This window comes from Bufo gargarizans, chromosome 10, assembly GCF_014858855.1.
Source record: "Bufo gargarizans isolate SCDJY-AF-19 chromosome 10, ASM1485885v1, whole genome shotgun sequence".
NCBI lineage: Eukaryota > Metazoa > Chordata > Amphibia > Anura > Bufonidae > Bufo > Bufo gargarizans.
Window position 1 is genome coordinate 887,536 of NC_058089.1, and position 18,412 is coordinate 905,947.

Consider the following 18,412-nt stretch of genomic DNA (forward strand, 5'->3'; position numbering starts at 1 on the left):
TTGTCGCGCGACAAATGTCGTCGTGTAGACCTAGCCTAAGAGGGTGAAGAGAGTCCAGGTAACTGTGACTATATATATATATGGCCGCTGCCGGTTACAGTTAACTCCCTAGACCCTGGAAATACCGGCGTAACCGGCCGCCATGGGGAGGAAACTGGACGAGCTCAAAGCAATGAGTGTTTTTATTTGTGAGGCAGATCGGATCTTTGTCTCCTTCTTGTCCCAAATTCCTGAAATTCCTGCTCGTCTCCTGAGTACATATGAAATGTGAGATCAGCTTTACTATCATACCAGACATCATGAAAAACCTCGAAATATTTCAGGCAGCGTAAACCTAAGGCACAGATTCACCATTACAGTCCGTGGTGACAGGAAGAAATGCCGAGTCTGGTCCCAGAAGGGTTTGTGCCATATTGACTTTGACCTCCTATCCTATGGGGAGTATTCAAGTGCGGTGTCAGTCTGACCTTGTGTCACCCAGTCACGTGGGGGTTAATATAGGTCAGGGGCGTCTCGTTCCTGTTGTGTCTGTCATCCCTCGTCAGTCAATCATCTTTACCCTGTCTGCTGCAAGAGAGCGAGGTGGTCAGGACTCTGCTTCCATCCAGGTTGTTGCCACTGATAGCTACAAATACCATTTAGATTGTAAGCTCTTATACACAGGAGCATCTTCTCTTTTATCTCCCCAGGAATATAACTACTATAATACCGCTCCTATGTACAGGAATATAACTACTATAATACTACCTCCTATGTACAAGAATATAACTACTATAATACTGCTCCTATGTACAAGAATATAACTACTATAATACTGCTCCTATGTACAGGAATATAACTACTATAATACTGCCTCCTATGTACAAGAATATAACTACTATAATACTACTCCTATGTACAGGAATATAACTACTATAATACTGCTCCTATGTACAAGAATATAACTACTATAATACTGCTCCTATGTACAAGAATATAACTACTATAATACTGCTCCTATGTACAAGAATATAACTACTATAATACCGCTCCTATGTACAAGAATATAACTACTATAATACTGCTCCTATGTACAAGAATATAACTACTATAATACCGCTCCTATGTACAGGAATATAACTACTATAATACTGCTCCTATGTACAAGAATATAACTACTATAATACTACCTCCTATGTACAAGAATATAACTACTATAATACTGCTCCTATGTACAAGGATATCACTACTATAATACTGCTCCTATGTACAGGAATATAACTACTATAATACTGCCTCCTATGTACAGGAATATAACTACTATAATACTGCCTCCTATGTACAGGAATATAACTACTATAATACTGCTCCTATGTACAGGAATATAACTACTATAATACTGCTCCTATGTACAGGAATATAACTACTATAATACTGCCTCCTATGTACAAGAATATAACTACTATAATACTGCCTCCTATGTACAAGAATATAACTACTATAATACTGCCTCCTATGTACAGGAATATAACTGCTATAATACTGCCTCCTATGTACAAGAATATATCTACTATAATACTGCTCCTATGTACAAGAATATAACTACTGTAATATTGCTCCTATGTACAAGAATATAACTACTATAATACTGCTCCTATGTACAAGAATACAACTACTATAATACTGCTCCTATGTACAGGAATATAACTACTATAATACTGCTCCTATGTACAGGAATATAACTACTATAATACTGCTCCTATGTACAGGAATATAACTACTATAATACTGCTCCTATGTACAAGAATATAACTACTATAATACTGCTCCTATGTACAGGAATATAACTCCTATAATACTGCCTCCTATGTACAAGAATATAACTACTATAATACTGCCTCCTATGTACAAGAATATAACTACTATAATACTGCTCCTATGTACAGGAATATAACTACTATAATACTGCTCCTATGTACAGGAATATAACTACTATAATACTGCCTCCTATGTACAAGAATATAACTACTATAATACTGCTCCTATGTACAGGAATATAACTACTATAATACTGCTCCTATGTACAGGAATATAACTACTATAATACTGCCTCCTATGTACAGGAATATAACTACTATAATACTGCTCCTATGTACAGGAATATAACTACTATAATACTGCTCCTATGTACAAGAATATAACTACTATAATACTGCCTCCTATGTACAAGAATATAACTACTATAATACTGCTCCTATGTACAGGAATATAACTACTATAATACTGCTCCTATGTACAGGAATATAACTACTATAATACTGCTCCTATGTACAAGAATATAACTACTATAATACTGCTCCTATGTACAAGAATATAACTACTATAATACTGCTCCTATGTACAGGAATATAACTACTATAATACTGCTCCTATGTACAAGGAATATAACTACTATAATACTGCTCCTATGTACAAGAATATAACTACTATAATACTGCTCCTATGTACAGGAATATAACTACTATAATACTGCCTCCTATGTACAAGAATATAACTACTATAATACTGTTAGTACTCCAGGGATTGTACTGACCACAGATCCCTGGAGTAGTCCTGAGTCCGTATGATAGAGGGCGGTGGATTGCTCTTTGCCCATATGGTATAGGGATATGGTCAGTGCTTTGCCAATACGATGGAAGGTGCTGGTCAGTGTTGTGCCCATACGGTGTAGGGGCGGTGCTGTGCCCATACGGTGTAGGGGCGGTGCTGTGCCCATACGGTGTAGGGGCGGTGCTGTGCCCATACGGTGTAGGGGCAGGTGCTGTGCCCATACGGTGTAGGGGCGGTGCTGTGCCCATACGAATTTGAAAGCATTAATTAAAAATGTTGTGTTTGGTGGCAGAGCAGTCGATTGGCATGGCCAGCAGATCTTGTAGAATGGTAGATGGTTGCTTGGTATGGATATGGCCCTGGTTGTCAGAACTTCGGTTTGGTTGACGGTTGTGACCTCTGTCCTCTATAGTCCTGTGTCCACCGCTGTGACACTAGTAGCTACCATCCTGGGTTGGCATAGCCTATCATGTTACTGAGAGTCTGATGCCAGCTGGGCATCGCTCCAATGTTTTGTGACTGGCCGTGATTTCACATGGTTCATGTCCTGTCACATATTATTAGATATTGGGGTCACTTCCTTCTCCTCTTCCCTCTAGGGAGAAGATTTCATGGTAAAATCTGACACTCAACACATTTTGTTCTCCCCATTATTTGACCGTCTCCGCAGAGGAGCCGCTCCCGGGATGTTATTCCCATTATCTCAGCTTCTTGCTTGAGCCTGGAAGAGGAGAGCAGGAGAATAGCAGTGAGAACAGAGCCTGGAAGAGGACAGCAGGAGAAGAGCAGTGAGAACAGAGCCTGGAAGAGGAGAGCAGGAGAAGAGCAGTGAGAACAGAGCCTGGAAGAGGACAGCAGGAGAAGAGCAGTGAGAACAGAGCCTGGAAGAGGACAGCAGGAGAAGAGCAGTGAGAACAGAGCCTGGAAGAGGACAGCAGGAGAAGAGCAGTGAGGACAGAGCCTGGAAGAGGACAGCAGGAGAAGAGCAGTGAGAACAGAGCCTGGAAGAGGACAGCAGGAGAAGAGCAGTGAGAACAGAGCCTGGAAGAGGACAGCAGGAGAAGAGCAGTGAGAACAGAGCCTGGAAGAGGACAGCAGGAGAAGAGCAGTGAGAACAGAGCCTGGAAGAGGACAGCAGGAGAAGAGCAGTGAGAACAGAGCCTGGAAGAGGACAGCAGGAGAAGAGCAGTGAGAACAGAGCCTGGAAGAGGACAGCAGGAGAAGAGCAGTGAGAACAGAGCCTGGAAGAGGACAGCAGGAGAAGAGCAGTGACAACAGAGCCTGGAAGAGGACAGCAGGAGAAGAGCAGTGACAACAGAGCCTGGAAGAGGAGAGCAGGAGAAGAGCAGTGAGAACAGAGCCTGGAAGAGGAGAGCAGTGAGGACAGACCCTGGAAGAGGAGAGCAGTGACAACAGAGCCTGGAAGAGGACAGCAGGAGAAGACCAGTGAGGACAGAGCCTGGAAGAGGACAGCAGGAGAAAAGCAGTGACAACAGAGCCTGGAAGAGGACAGCAGGAGAAGAGCAGTGACAACAGAGCCTGGAAGAGGACAGCAGGAGAAGAGCAGTGACAACAGAGCCTGGAAGAGGACAGCAGGAGAAGAGCAGTGACAACAGAGCCTGGAAGAGGACAGCAGGAGAAGAGCAGTGACAACAGAGCCTGGAAGAGGACAGCAGGAGAAGAGCAGTGAGAACAGAGCCTGGAAGAGGACAGCAGGAGAAGAGCAGTGAGAACAGAGCCTGGAAGAGGACAGCAGGAGAAGAGCAGTGAGAACAGAGCCTGGAAGAGGACAGCAGGAGAAGAGCAGTGAGAACAGAGCCTGGAAGAGGACAGCAGGAGAAGAGCAGTGAGAACAGAGCCTGGAAGAGGACAGCAGGAGAAGAGCAGTGACAACAGAGCCTGGAAGAGGAGAGCAGGAGAAGAGCAGTGACAACAGAGCCTGGAAGAGGACAGCAGGAGAAGAGCAGTGACAACAGAGCCTGGAAGAGGAGAGCAGGAGAAGAGCAGTGACAACAGAGCCTGGAAGAGGACAGCAGGAGAAGAGCAGTGAGAACAGAGCCTGGAAGAGGAGAGCAGTGAGGACATAGCCTGGAAGAGGAGAGCGGTGAGGACAGAGCCTGGAAGAGGACAGCAGGAGAAGAGCAGTGAGAACAGAGCCTGGAAGAGGAGAGCAGTGAGGACATAGCCTGGAAGAGGAGAGCAGGAGAAGAGCAGTGACAACAGAGCCTGGAAAAGGACAGCAGGAGAAGAGCAGTGAGAACAGAGCCTGGAAGAGGAGAGCAGTGAGGACATAGCCTGGAAGAGGAGAGCGGTGAGGACAGAGCCTGGAAGAGGACAGCAGGAGAAGAGCAGTGAGAACAGAGCCTGGAAGAGGAGAGCAGTGAGGACATAGCCTGGAAGAGGAGAGCAGGAGAAGAGCAGTGAGGACAGAGCCTGGAAGAGGACGGCAGGAGAAAAGCAGTGAGAACAGAGCCTGGAAGAGGAGAGCAGGAGAAGAGCAGTGACAACAGAGCCTGGAAGAGGAGAGCAGGAGAAGAGCAGTGACAACAGAGCCTGGAAGAGGACAGCAGGAGAAGAGCAGTGAGAACAGAGCATGGAAGAGGACAGCAGGAGAAGAGCAGTGAGAACAGAGCCTGGAAGAGGACAGCAGCAGAAAAGCAGTGAGAACAGAGCCTGGAAGAGGACAGCAGGAGAAGAGCAGTGAGAACAGAGCCTGGAAGAGGACAGCAGGAGAAGAGCAGTGACAACAGAGCCTGGAAGAGGACAGCAGGAGAAGAGCAGTGAGAACAGAGCCTGGAAGAGGACAGCAGGAGAAGAGCAGTGAGAACAGAGCCTGGAAGAGGAGAGCAGTGAGGACAGACCCTGGAAGAGGAGAGCAGGAGAAGAGCAGTGACAACAGAGCCTGGAAGAGGACAGCAGGAGAAAAGCAGTGAGAACAGAGCCTGGAAGAGGACAGCAGGAGAAGAGCAGTGAGAACAGAGCCTGGAAAAGGACAGCAGGAGAAGAGCAGTGAGAACAGAGCCTGGAAGAGGAGAGCAGTGAGGACATAGCCTGGAAGAGGAGAGCGGTGAGGACAGAGCCTGGAAGAGGACAGCAGGAGAAGAGCAGTGAGAACAGAGCCTGGAAGAGGAGAGCAGTGAGGACATAGCCTGGAAGAGGAGAGCAGGAGAAGAGCAGTGAGGACAGAGCCTGGAAGAGGACGGCAGGAGAAGAGCAGTGAGGACAGAGCCTGGAAGAGGACAGCAGGAGAAGAGCAGTGAGAACAGAGCCTGGAAGAGGAGAGCAGGAGAAAACCAGTGAGGACAGAGCCTGGAAGAGGACAGCAGGAGAAGAGCAGTGAGGACAGACCCTGGAAGAGGACAGCAGCAGAAAAGCAGTGAGAACAGAGCCTGGAAGAGGACAGCAGGAGAAGAGCAGTGAGAACAGAGCCTGGAAGAGGACAGCAGGAGAAGAGCAGTGAGAACAGAGCCTGGAAGAGGACAGCAGGAGAAGAGCAGTGACAACAGAGCCTGGAAGAGGACAGCAGGAGAAGAGCAGTGAGAACAGAGCCTGGAAGAGGACAGCAGGAGAAGAGCAGTGAGAACAGAGCCTGGAAGAGGAGAGCAGTGAGGACAGACCCTGGAAGAGGAGAGCAGTGACAACAGAGCCTGGAAGAGGACAGCAGGAGAAAAGCAGTGAGAACAGAGCCTGGAAGAGGACAGCAGGAGAAGAGCAGTGAGAACAGAGCCTGGAAGAGGACAGCAGGAGAAGAGCAGTGAGAACAGAGCCTGGAAGAGGAGAGCAGTGAGGACATAGCCTGGAAGAGGAGAGCGGTGAGGACAGAGCCTGGAAGAGGACAGCAGGAGAAGAGCAGTGAGAACAGAGCCTGGAAGAGGAGAGCAGTGAGGACAGACCCTGGAAGAGGACAGCAGGAGAAGACCAGTGAGGACAGACCCTGGAAGAGGACAGCAGGAGAAGACCAGTGAGGACAGAGCCTGGAAGAGGACAGCAGGAGAAGAGCAGTGAGAACAGAGCCTGGAAGAGGAGAGCAGTGAGGACAGACCCTGGAAGAGGACGGCAGGAGAAGAGCAGTGAGGACAGAGCCTGGAAGAGGAGAGCGGTGGGGCCAGAGCCTGGAAGAGGAGAGCGGTGGGGCCAGAGCCTGGAAGAGGAGAGCGGTGGGGCCAGAGCCTGGAGGAGTAGAGCGGTGGGGCCAGAGCCTGGAGGAGGAGAGCGGCGGGGCCAGAGCCTGGAGGAGGGGAGCGGCGGGACCAGAGCCTGGAGGAGGAGAGCGGCGGGGCCAGAGCCTGGAGGAGGGGAGCGGCGGGGCCAGAGCCTGGAGGAGGAGAGCGGCGGGGCCAGAGCCTGGAGGAGGAGAGCGGCGGGGCCAGAGCCTGGAGGAGAGCGGCGGGGCCAGAGCCTGGAGGAGGAGAGCGGCGGGGCCAGAGCCTGGAGGAGGAGAGCGGCGGGGCCAGAGCCTGGAGGAGGAGAGCGGCGGGGCCAGAGCCTGGAGGAGGAGAGCGGCGGGGCCAGAGCCTGGAGGAGGGGAGCGGCGGGGCCAGAGCCTGGAGGAGGGGAGCGGCGGGGCCAGGGCCTGGAGGAGGGGAGCGGCGGGGCCAGGGCCTGGAGGAGGGGAGCGGCGGGGCCAGAGCCTGGAGGAGGAGAGCGGCGGGGCCAGGGCCTGGAGGAGGAGAGCGGCGGGGCCAGGGCCTGGAGGAGGAGAGCGGCGGGGCCAGGGCCTGGAGGAGGAGAGCGGCGGGGCCAGGGCCTGGAGGAGGAGAGCGGCGGGGCCAGGGCCTGGAGGAGGAGAGCGGCGGGGCCAGGGCCTGGAGGAGGAGAGCGGCGGGGCCAGGGCCTGGAGGAGGAGAGCGGCGGGGCCAGGGCCTGGAGGAGGAGAGCGGCGGGGCCAGGGCCTGGAGGAGGAGAGCGGCGGGGCCAGGGCCTGGAGGAGGAGAGCGGCGGGGCCAGGGCCTGGAGGAGGAGAGCGGCGGGGCCAGGGCCTGGAGGAGGAGAGCGGCGGGGCCAGGGCCTGGAGGAGGAGATGACACAGCAACTTGGAGCAAGAAGCAGCAGCATGGAGGGACACAGGACATGCGCAGCATTAAAGGGGCGGCTTCACCAGTGTGTGGGCTCCTCGTGTATATCCTGCGTTCCCTCTGTACATGGCACCAACATAATCTACAGCATTGTACAGAGAGCCCATTCATGTCCGTCTCTGCTCCCAGGAGCTGACAATCCACCACATACATGGGGAGAACAAGCCAGCTCTGTAAGGTGATGGTGCTACATCTGTGTCTCAGCTCATCGATGCTCAGGCTGCCGCCCTGTCCGCCATGCTTTTTACTGTAACGCCATTGGAGCCAGCAAGCAATGATGATGTCAGCACAGCGCTGCGGAGTAGGTCGGCGCTCTATTAGGGAGTATATAAAAACATTGCTGAATGTGTGGAGAGCGAGGACTGGAGGACTAGAAGCCACCAGGGGGACTCCTTGTTTTCCGGTTGACCGCCACTGGCGGACCGCCCAGGTGTGTACAGAGTCAGGGCTGTCCTCCAGTGCCACTAGCACCAGTGACTGGGCGCTGGTCCCACTTATGACCAGTACAAACCAGGACGTGGCCATATTTATAGCATGCATGTCAGAATACCGCCTTCTGTGTGCGTACATATAGACATGACCCATGGACATAGCCATGACACCTAGAAACAAAACCTCCATTCTTTACACTGCAGGCTGCATGTAGAAAACTTAAGAAATGCAAGGTTTAGATTACACAGTGACTTCTGCACCATTTGATATATAAATACAATCAGTGTGTAGAACCATTTTAGGAAATCTGTTACCCCCTTAACCCCTTCAGGACCTTGCCCTCCGTTGTCACTTTATGTGGTGATAACTGTAAAACGCTGTTACTTATCCCGGCCGTTCTCAGATTGTTTTCTCGTCACCTATTGTACTTCATGACACTGGTAAATTTGAGTCAAATTATTTTATTTTCAATTTATAAAAAAATACCAAATTTACTAAAAATTTTGGAAAAAGCAATTTTAAAAATTTAAATTTCTCTGCTTTTAATACAGATAGTGATGCCTCCTAAACAGTTATTACTCTACATTCCCCATGTGTCTACTGCACGTTTGGATCATTTTGTAAATTCCGTTTTATTTTTTTAGGGCGTTACAGGCTTAGAAGTTTTGAAGCAAATCTTAAAATTTGAAAGAAAATTTTCAAAACCCACTTTTTAAGGACCCGTTCAGGTCTGAAGTCACTTTGTGAGGGTTACATAAGAAACCACCCAAATGACCCCATTGTAGAAACTACACCCCTCAAGGTATTCAAAACTGATTTTGCAAACTTTGTTAACCCTTTAGGTGTTCCACAAGAATTAAAGGAAAATGGAGATGAAATTTCTGAATTTCAATTTTTTGGGCAGATTTTCCATTTTAATAGATTTTTTTCCCAGTAACAAAGCAAGGGTTAACAGCCAAACAAAACGCTATATTTCTGGCCCTGGTTCTGTAGTTTACAGAAACCCCCCATATGTGGCTGTAAACGGCTGTACGGGCACACGGCAGGGCACAGGAGGGAAGTAGCGCCATGCGGTTTTTGGAAGGCAGATTTCACTGGGATAATTTTAAGTTGCCATGTCCCTGATGCCCCCCTAGAGTAGAAACTCAAAAAAGTGACCCCATTTTGGAAACTACGGGATACGGTGGCAGTTCTGTTGGTACTAGTTTATGGTACATATCATTTTTGGTCTCTCTCTATATTACAATTTTTGTGAGGTAAGGTATCAAAAAATAGCTGTTTTTATTTTTTTGTTATTTACATTGTTCATCTGACCGGTTGGATCATGTGGTATTTTTATAGAGCAGGTTGTCACGGACGCGACAATACCAAATATTTTTTGGGTTGTTTGTTTCAGTTTTCCATAATAAAGCCATAGTTTTTATATTTTTGGGGCGACTGTCTTGTGTAGGGGCTCATTTTTTGCGGGATGAGATGACTGTTTAATTGGTACTATTTTGGGGTGCGTATGACTTTTTGATCGCTTTGTATTTCAATTTTTGTGATGTAAGGTGTCAAAAAATGGCTCCTGCTCCCGCCCGATCAGCCTGCCCTATATGTACGTCTGTGGTTCTTAAGTCGCGTCCAGCTGTGACGTACTTGTCCGTCAAGGGTCCGTAAGGGGTTAATACCCTTCCTGCTACGGACTCTCCTTAATGGGGGTGGTACATATGGACCGTTTACCCTCAGGAGACAACGTGCAGATTTAATCCTGAGTATTTCTGGAAATCCCGGCATGCTTCCGCCTCTAGGGGGCGCTTTACTGGATTCGCTTCCTATAGAGCGGCCATTCTAGTCACTAGGAGCCGAAGAAAGCGCCCCCTAGAGGAAGAAACTGCCCCAGAATTGGGACTCGTATTCTAGTTTCTGGACCGGAACCTGGACTTTCTGCGGTCCCGTGATTTCAGAGCACGGATCTCGGCGCGGGATAATCCACAAACAATGCGGAATATGTTTATCCCATTGTACTAATCCTCGTATCTTTAGCTCATTCAGCAGCTCGGCCAAATGCAAAGTTAATTACAAAGGTTTGGGCACAAAGGTCGTTTACCTGTCGGTGAAATTGGTGGGAATATCATAGCAGCGCAGGCGAGCCCCCCATCCGCCCCCTGCCCCATGCAGCTGCCACATGCTCTCTGCTGCGTCCCCATCACTGCGGTGCACACATCAGTGCCCCCATCCGCCCCCTGCCCCATGCAGCTGCCACATGCTCTCTGCTGCGTCCCCATCACTGCGGTGCACACATCAGTGCCCCCATCCGCCCCCTGCCCCATGCAGCTGCCCCATGCTGATCTCTCTGCTGCGTCCCCATTACTGCGGTGCACACATCAGTGCCCCCCATCCGCCCCCTGCCCCATGCAGCTGCCCCATGCTGATCTCTCTGCTGCGTCCCCATCACAGCGGTGCACACATCAGTGCCCCCATCCGCCCCCTGCCCCATGCAGCTGCCCCATGCTGATCTCTCTGCTGCGTCCCCATCACTGCGGTGCACACATCAGTGCCCCCATCCGCCCCCTGCCCCATGCAGCTGCCCCATGCTGATCTCTCTGCTGCGTCCCCATCACTGCGGTGCACACATCAGTGCCCCCATCCGCCCCCTGCCCCATGCAGCTGCCCCATGCTGATCTCTCTGCTGCGTCCCCATCACTGCGGTGCACACATCAGTGCCCCCCATCCGCCCCCTGCCCCATGCAGCTGCCCCATGCTGATCTCTCTGCTGCGTCCCCATCACTGCGGTGCACACATCAGTGCCCCCCATCCGCCCCCTGCCCCATGCAGCTGCCACATGCTCTCTGCTGCGTCCCCATCACTGCGGTGCACACATCAGTGCCCCCATCCGCCCCCTGCCCCATGCAGCTGCCCCATGCTGATCTCTCTGCTGCGTCCCCATCACTGCGGTGCACACATCAGTGCCCCCATCCGCCCCCTGCCCCATGCAGCTGCCCCATGCTGATCTCTCTGCTGCGTCCCCATCACTGCGGTGCACACATCAGTGCCCCCATCCGCCCCCTGCCCCATGCAGCTGCCCCATGCTGATCTCTCTGCTGCGTCCCCATCAGTGCCCCCATCCGCCCCCTGCCCCATGCAGCTGCCCCAGTCTGCTCTCTCTGCTGCGTCCCCATCACTGCGGTGCACACATCAGTGCCCCCCATCCGCCCCCTGCCCCATGCAGCTGCCCCATGCTGATCTCTCTGCTGCGTCCCCATTACTGCGGTGCACACATCAGTGCCCCCATCCGCCCCCTGCCCCATGCAGCTGCCCCATGCTGATCTCTCTGCTGCGTCCCCATTACTGCGGTGCACACATCAGTGCCCCCATCCGCCCCCTGCCCCATGCAGCTGCCCCATGCTGATCTCTCTGCTGCGTCCCCATCACTGCGGTGCACACATCAGTGCCCCCATCCGCCCCCTGCCCCATGCAGCTGCCCCATGCTGATCTCTCTGCTGCGTCCCCATTACTGCGGTGCACACATCAGTGCCCCCCATCCGCCCCCTGCCCCATGCAGCTGCCCCATGCTGATCTCTCTGCTGCGTCCCCATCACAGCGGTGCACACATCAGTGCCCCCCATCCGCCCCCTGCCCCATGCAGCTGCCCCATGCTGATCTCTCTGCTGCGTCCCCATCACTGCGGTGCACACATCAGTGCCCCCCATCCGCCCCCTGCCCCATGCAGCTGCCCCATGCTGATCTCTCTGCTGCGTCCCCATCACTGCGGTGCACACATCAGTGCCCCCATCCGCCCCCTGCCCCATGCAGCTGCCCCATGCTGATCTCTCTGCTGCGTCCCCATCACTGCGGTGCACACATCAGTGCCCCCCATCCGCCCCCTGCCCCATGCAGCTGCCCCATGCTGATCTCTCTGCTGCGTCCCCATCACTGCGGTGCACACATCAGTGCCCCCCATCCGCCCCCTGCCCCATGCTGATCTCTCTGCTGCGTCCCCATCACTGCGGTGCACACATCAGTGCCCCCCATCCGCCCCCTGCCCCATGCAGCTGCCCCATGCTGATCTCTCTGCTGCGTCCCCATCACTGCGGTGCACACATCAGTGCCCCCATCCGCCCCCTGCCCCATGCAGCTGCCCCATGCTGATCTCTCTGCTGCGTCCCCATCACTGCGGTGCACACATCAGTGCCCCCATCCGCCCCCATCCGCCCCCTGCAGCTGCCCCATGCTGATCTCTCTGCTGCGTCCCCATCACAGCGGTGCACACATCAGTGCCCCCCATCCGCCCCCTGCCCCATGCAGCTGCCCCATGCTGATCTCTCTGCTGCGTCCCCATCACTGCGGTGCACACATCAGTGCCCCCATCCGCCCCCTGCCCCATGCAGCTGCCCCATGCTGATCTCTCTGCTGCGTCCCCATCACAGCGGTGCACACATCAGTGCCCCCCATCCGCCCCCTGCCCCATGCAGCTGCCCCATGCTGATCTCTCTGCTGCGTCCCCATCACAGCGGTGCACACATCAGTGCCCCCCATCCGCCCCCTGCCCCATGCAGCTGCCCCATGCTGATCTCTCTGCTGCGTCCCCATCACAGCGGTGCACACATCAGTGCCCCCCATCCGCCCCCTGCCCATGCAGCTGCCCCATGCTGATCTCTCTGCTGCGTCCCCATCACAGCGGTGCACACATCAGTGCCCCCCATCCGCCCCTGCCCCATGCAGCTGCCCCATGCTGATCTCTCTGCTGCGTCCCCATCACTGCGGTGCACACATCAGTGCCCCCCATCCGCCCCCTGCCCCATGCAGCTGCCCCATGCTGATCTCTCTGCTGCGTCCCCATCACTGCGGTGCACACATCAGTGCCCCCCATCCGCCCCCTGCCCCATGCAGCTGCCCCATGCTGATCTCTCTGCTGCGTCCCCATCACTGCGGTGCACACATCAGTGCCCCCATCCGCCCCCTGCCCCATGCAGCTGCCCCATGCTGATCTCTCTGCTGCGTCCCCATCACAGCGGTGCACACATCAGTGCCCCCCATCCGCCCCCTGCCCCATGCAGCTGCCCCATGCTGATCTCTCTGCTGCGTCCCCATCACAGCGGTGCACACATCAGTGCCCCCCATCCGCCCCCTGCCCCATGCAGCTGCCCCATGCTGATCTCTCTGCTGCGTCCCCATCACTGCGGTGCACACATCAGTGCCCCCCATCCGCCCCCTGCCCCATGCAGCTGCCCCATGCTGATCTCTCTGCTGCGTCCCATCACTGCGGTGCACACATCAGTGCCCCCATCCGCCCCCTGCCCCATGCAGCTGCCCCATGCTGATCTCTCTGCTGCGTCCCCATCACTGCGGTGCACACATCAGTGCCCCCATCCGCCCCCTGCCCCATGCAGCTGCCCCATGCTGATCTCTCTGCTGCGTCCCCATCACAGCGGTGCACACATCAGTGCCCCCCATCCGCCCCCTGCCCCATGCAGATCTCTCTGCTGCGTCCCCATCACTGCGGTGCACACATCAGTGCCCCCCATCCGCCCCCTGCCCCATGCAGCTGCCCCATGCTGATCTCTCTGCTGCGTCCCCATCACAGCGGTGCACACATCAGTGCCCCCATCCGCCCCCTGCCCCATGCAGCTGCCCCATGCTGATCTCTCTGCTGCGTCCCCATCACTGCGGTGCACACATCAGTGCCCCCCATCCGCCCCCTGCCCCATGCAGCTGCCCCCATGCTGATCTCTCTGCTGCGTCCCCATCACAGCGGTGCACACATCAGTGCCCCCCATCCGCCCCCTGCCCCATGCAGCTGCCCCATGCTGATCTCTCTGCTGCGTCCCCATCACTGCGGTGCACACATCAGTGCCCCCCATCCGCCCCCTGCCCCATGCTGATCTCTCTGCTGCGTTCCCATCACTGCGGTGCACACATCAGTGCCCCCCATCCGCTTCATCATCACGCTTCATCACGCCTCTGAAGGGGCCCGCACTGTGCTGGATAGGGGCCAAAAGGGCGCACAAGGCGGGTCGTGCAGGTCTCAGCGTCCTTGGGGTCCCAAACCAGTGGTAATGGAGATAAGTGGCCCCACTAAATCCACCCCTTTCCTTTGGGGTCCCATTAGGTATTTGGGGGTTGTATTCAATGTAACTCCTCTGGTGGACGCCTTCTGAGCATGTCCCTCGTCTCCCTCTGGGAAAGCTGAATATTGCGGTTCCTGCGGGGGATGTTCCCAGCTTTCCTGGGGGTGTATCAATAATCCCCGGCTTCCGAGCAGCGGACCCCCTATATTATCTGCACAGTGTCTGAAGAAAGGTGGCAGCGCTGCAGCAAGGGTCTATTGCTCCTGCAGCGCCATCTAGAGGAACGTGGGGGCATCTTACCGCAGCCTGTGGTGCGCTCCCCCCTGCCTTCAGTGTCCCGTGCGGTGCAGTGATGACCAGATCCCCTGCCTTACCTGTTAGTGTGAAATCCACCTCCTGACTCTTCACAGGTCCTGGCTGGTGCTCTGTCCCCACTGCTTTACCCTACAGCTCTGCTTCATTATTGGCCATGCTCAGCAGAAAGGCATTACACAATGACTGTGAAGCAGTAGCGAGAAAAGATGAACTGCCGCACACAGACCGAGGGGAGGAGCCTTGGGGAGCTGGGGGAGGAGTTTGGTAATTAATAGGGATGGTCTAAAATGATTGGACCCTTTAAAGCCTTGATCCAAAATCTCGAATTCTAACCGGCTGCAGCTGACCCCTGTTCTGCCCTCTTTTCCCATGTCGTACGCGGGGGTATATTAATAGCTGAGATTTGTGGTGCTGTTTGACAGGTTTCCCTGCGTTCAGAGGATTTCAGTTTGCGCCGGTTCTGACGCCTCTTCCTGCCGGTTAAATCCGTCTTGTTTTGTTCCTTTTATTTTGCAGAAATTGTCGGCAGGTGTCAGCCAGTTTGCGTACACCTGTATCCAGGACCACACCATATGGGCCAACCAGCAGTTCTGGGAGACCACGTTCTACGATGACGTCCAGAGCCAAGTGCGGTCTCTGTACCTGAACGCGAAGGACGGAAACCAAGGAACGGCGTCGGCGCCAAAGGTACCGGTCCAGCACTCGCCGCCTGCTGAGCTGCATATCGTGTACGGGCACAAGGATTCTGGCATCACAGCCCTTTGATTACAACAGTCTGACAATGTATCCATTCGTGTATGGCATCCCTGATACATTGTAACAACCTATTTACTCATCGCGTATCTGGGTTACATCATGTCTTGTTCTCTGTTTACATCCAGAGCTGCATCCACAGTTCTCTGGTATCAGAAGTATAGAACGAAGAACGGAACGGGACGAGGTCCACTAATGTACCTCACAGCCACCGGTTACGGGACGAGGTCCACTAATGTACCTCACAGCCACCGGTTACGGGACGAGGTCCACTAATGTACCTCACAGCCACCGGTTACGGGACGAGGTCCACTAATGTACCTCACAGCCACCGGTTACGGGACGAGGTCCACTAATGTACCTCACAGCCACCGGTTACGGGACGAGGTCCACTAATGTACCTCACAGCCACCGGTTACGGGACGAGGTCCACTAATGTACCTCACAGCCACCGGTTACGGGACGAGGTCCACTAATGTACCTCACAGCCACCGGTTACGGGACGAGGTCCACTAATGTACCTCACAGCCACCGGTTACGGGACGAGGTCCACTAATGTACCTCACAGCCACCGGTAATATGCCTTACTGCCAAAGAGAGAAAATCCACAAGGATAAAAATACATAAATCTACAACCCGTAACAACTAATATATACATACAGTGACTGCACCAGCAGAATAGTGAGTGCAGCTCTGGAGTATAATACAGGATGTAACTCAGGATCAGTACAGGATAAGTAATGTATGTACACAGTGACTGCACCAGCAGAATAGTGAGTGCAGCTCTGGAGTATAATACAGGATGTAACTCAGGATCAGTACAGGATAAGTAATGTATGTACCCAGTGACTGCACCAGCAGAATAGTGAGTGCAGCTCTGGAGTATAATACAGGATGTAACTCAGGATCAGTACAGGATAAGTAATGTATGTACACAGTGACTGCACCAGCAGAATAGTGAGTGCAGCTCTGGAGTATAATACAGGATGTAACTCAGGATCAGTACAGGATAAGTAATGTATGTACACAGTGACTGCACCAGCAGAATAGTGAGTGCAGCTCTGGAGTATAATACAGGATGTAACTCAGGATCAGTACAGGATAAGTAATGTATGTACACAGTGACTGCACCAGCAGAATAGTGAGTGCAGCTCTGGAGTATAATACAGGATGTAACTCAGGATCAGTACAGGATAAGTAATGTATGTACACAGTGACTGCACCAGCAGAATAGTGAGTGCAGCTCTGGAGTATAATACAGGATGTAACTCAGGATCAGTACAGGATAAGTAATGTATGTACACAGTGACTGCACCAGCAGAATAGTGAGTGCAGCTCTGGAGTATAATACAGGATGTAACTCAGGATCAGTACAGGATAAGTAATGTATGTACACAGTGACTGCACCAGCAGAATAGTGAGTGCAGCTCTGGAGTATAATACAGGATGTAACTCAGGATCAGTACAGGATGAGTAATGTATGTGCACAGTGACTGCACCAGCAGAATAGTGAGTGCAGCTCTGGAGTATAATACAGGATGTAACTCAGGATCAGTACAGGATAAGTAATGTATGTACACAGTGACTGCACCAGCAGAATAGTGAGTGCAGCTCTGGAGTATAATACAGGATGTAACTCAGGATCAGTACAGGATAAGTAATGTATGTACACAGTGACTGCACCAGCAGAATAGTGAGTGCAGCTCTGGAGTATAATACAGGATGTAACTCAGGATCAGTACAGGATAAGTAATGTATGTACCCAGTGACTGCACCAGCAGAATAGTGAGTGCAGCTCTGGAGTATAATACAGGATGTAACTCAGGATCAGTACAGGATAAGTAATGTATGTACACAGTGACTGCACCAGCAGAATAGTGAGTGCAGCTCTGGAGTATAATACAGGATGTAACTCAGGATCAGTACAGGATAAGTAATGTATATACACAGTGACTGCACCAGCAGAATAGTGAGTGCAGCTCTGGAGTATAATACAGGATGTAACTCAGGATCAGTACAGGATAAGTAATGTATGTACCCAGTGACTGCACCAGCAGAATAGTGAGTGCAGCTCTGGAGTATAATACAGGATGTAACTCAGGATCAGTACAGGATAAGTAATGTATGTACACAGCGACTGCACCAGCAGAATAGTGAGTGCAGCTCTGGAGTATAATACAGGATGTAACTGAGGATCAGTACAGGATAAGTAATGTATGTACACAGTGACTGCTCCAGCAGAATAGTGAGTGCAGCTCTGGAGTATAATACAGGATGTAACTCAGGATCAGCACAGGATAAGTAATGTATGTACACAGTGACTCCACCAGCAGAATAGTGAGTGCAGCTCTGGAGTATAATACAGGATAAGTAATGTATGTACACAGTGACTGCACCTGCAGAATAGTGAGTGCAGCTCTGGAGTATAATACAGGATGTTACTCAGGATCAGTACAGGATAAGTAATGTGCAGAATAGTGAGTGCAGCTCTGGAGTATAATTCAGGATGTAACTCAGGATCAGTAACATTACTGACTCTAGAATTAGGTTTGATAGAACATGATGCGTGTAGACATTGACTGATGCGTCTTCTTCTCTCTCCAGGAGAACGGTGTGGACATCTTGGGGCAGGAGAACACGGTCATGGACCTGGCCGCCGAGCAGCTACGTCTGTGGCCTGCCCTCAGCAAGCAGCAGCAGCAGGAGCTGGTCCAGAGCGAGGAGAGCACGGTGTTCAGCCAAGCCATACACTTTTCCAATCTCATGGTCTATCTCCTGGTACCGCTGGACACCAGCAAGAACAAACTACTGCGGACATCAGCCGCCGGCGACTGGGAGAGCGGGAGCAACAGCATTGTCACCAATAGGTAGGACTATGGCTGATCCGCCACACTGGTGTCATGGGGCACGCAGGTGAACAGCTCAATGCGTTCCATAGTTTGGGAGGCTATATGCTGGGCTGGCATCCAACTGAAAAGAACCTTTGGCATGCTGTTTACAGGAAGGTCCCTGTCTGTCATCTACCCATCTCTCACAGCAGTGATGCTTTACTGTCCCGCTTTCTAGAGGACTGGCAAACGAGTCCAGCCCAGAGGGGTTAAACACGGGACCCCCACATGTGATGCCGTGTTTACCTCCAGTGGAATGTTCTGCTTGTCTTCATGTCGCCACATAGATTAAGTGTCCGATCACAACACG

The 18,412-nt window shown here is 52.6% G+C and overlaps 1 protein-coding gene across 3 annotated transcripts in view; it reads left to right on the forward strand.

The window, feature by feature from the left end:
* The window catches only part of SBF2 (SET binding factor 2), a 199,356-nt gene that overhangs the window by 155,312 nt on the left and 25,632 nt on the right, over nucleotides 1–18,412 (forward strand). For all 3 annotated transcript variants that reach the window (XM_044269533.1, XM_044269534.1, XM_044269536.1), the window contains 2 exons: nucleotides 14,978–15,148; nucleotides 17,819–18,081. In XM_044269533.1, coding sequence (XP_044125468.1) covers nucleotides 14,978–15,148; nucleotides 17,819–18,081 — 434 coding nt within the window. The remainder of the gene's footprint in view (nucleotides 1–14,977; nucleotides 15,149–17,818; nucleotides 18,082–18,412) is intronic.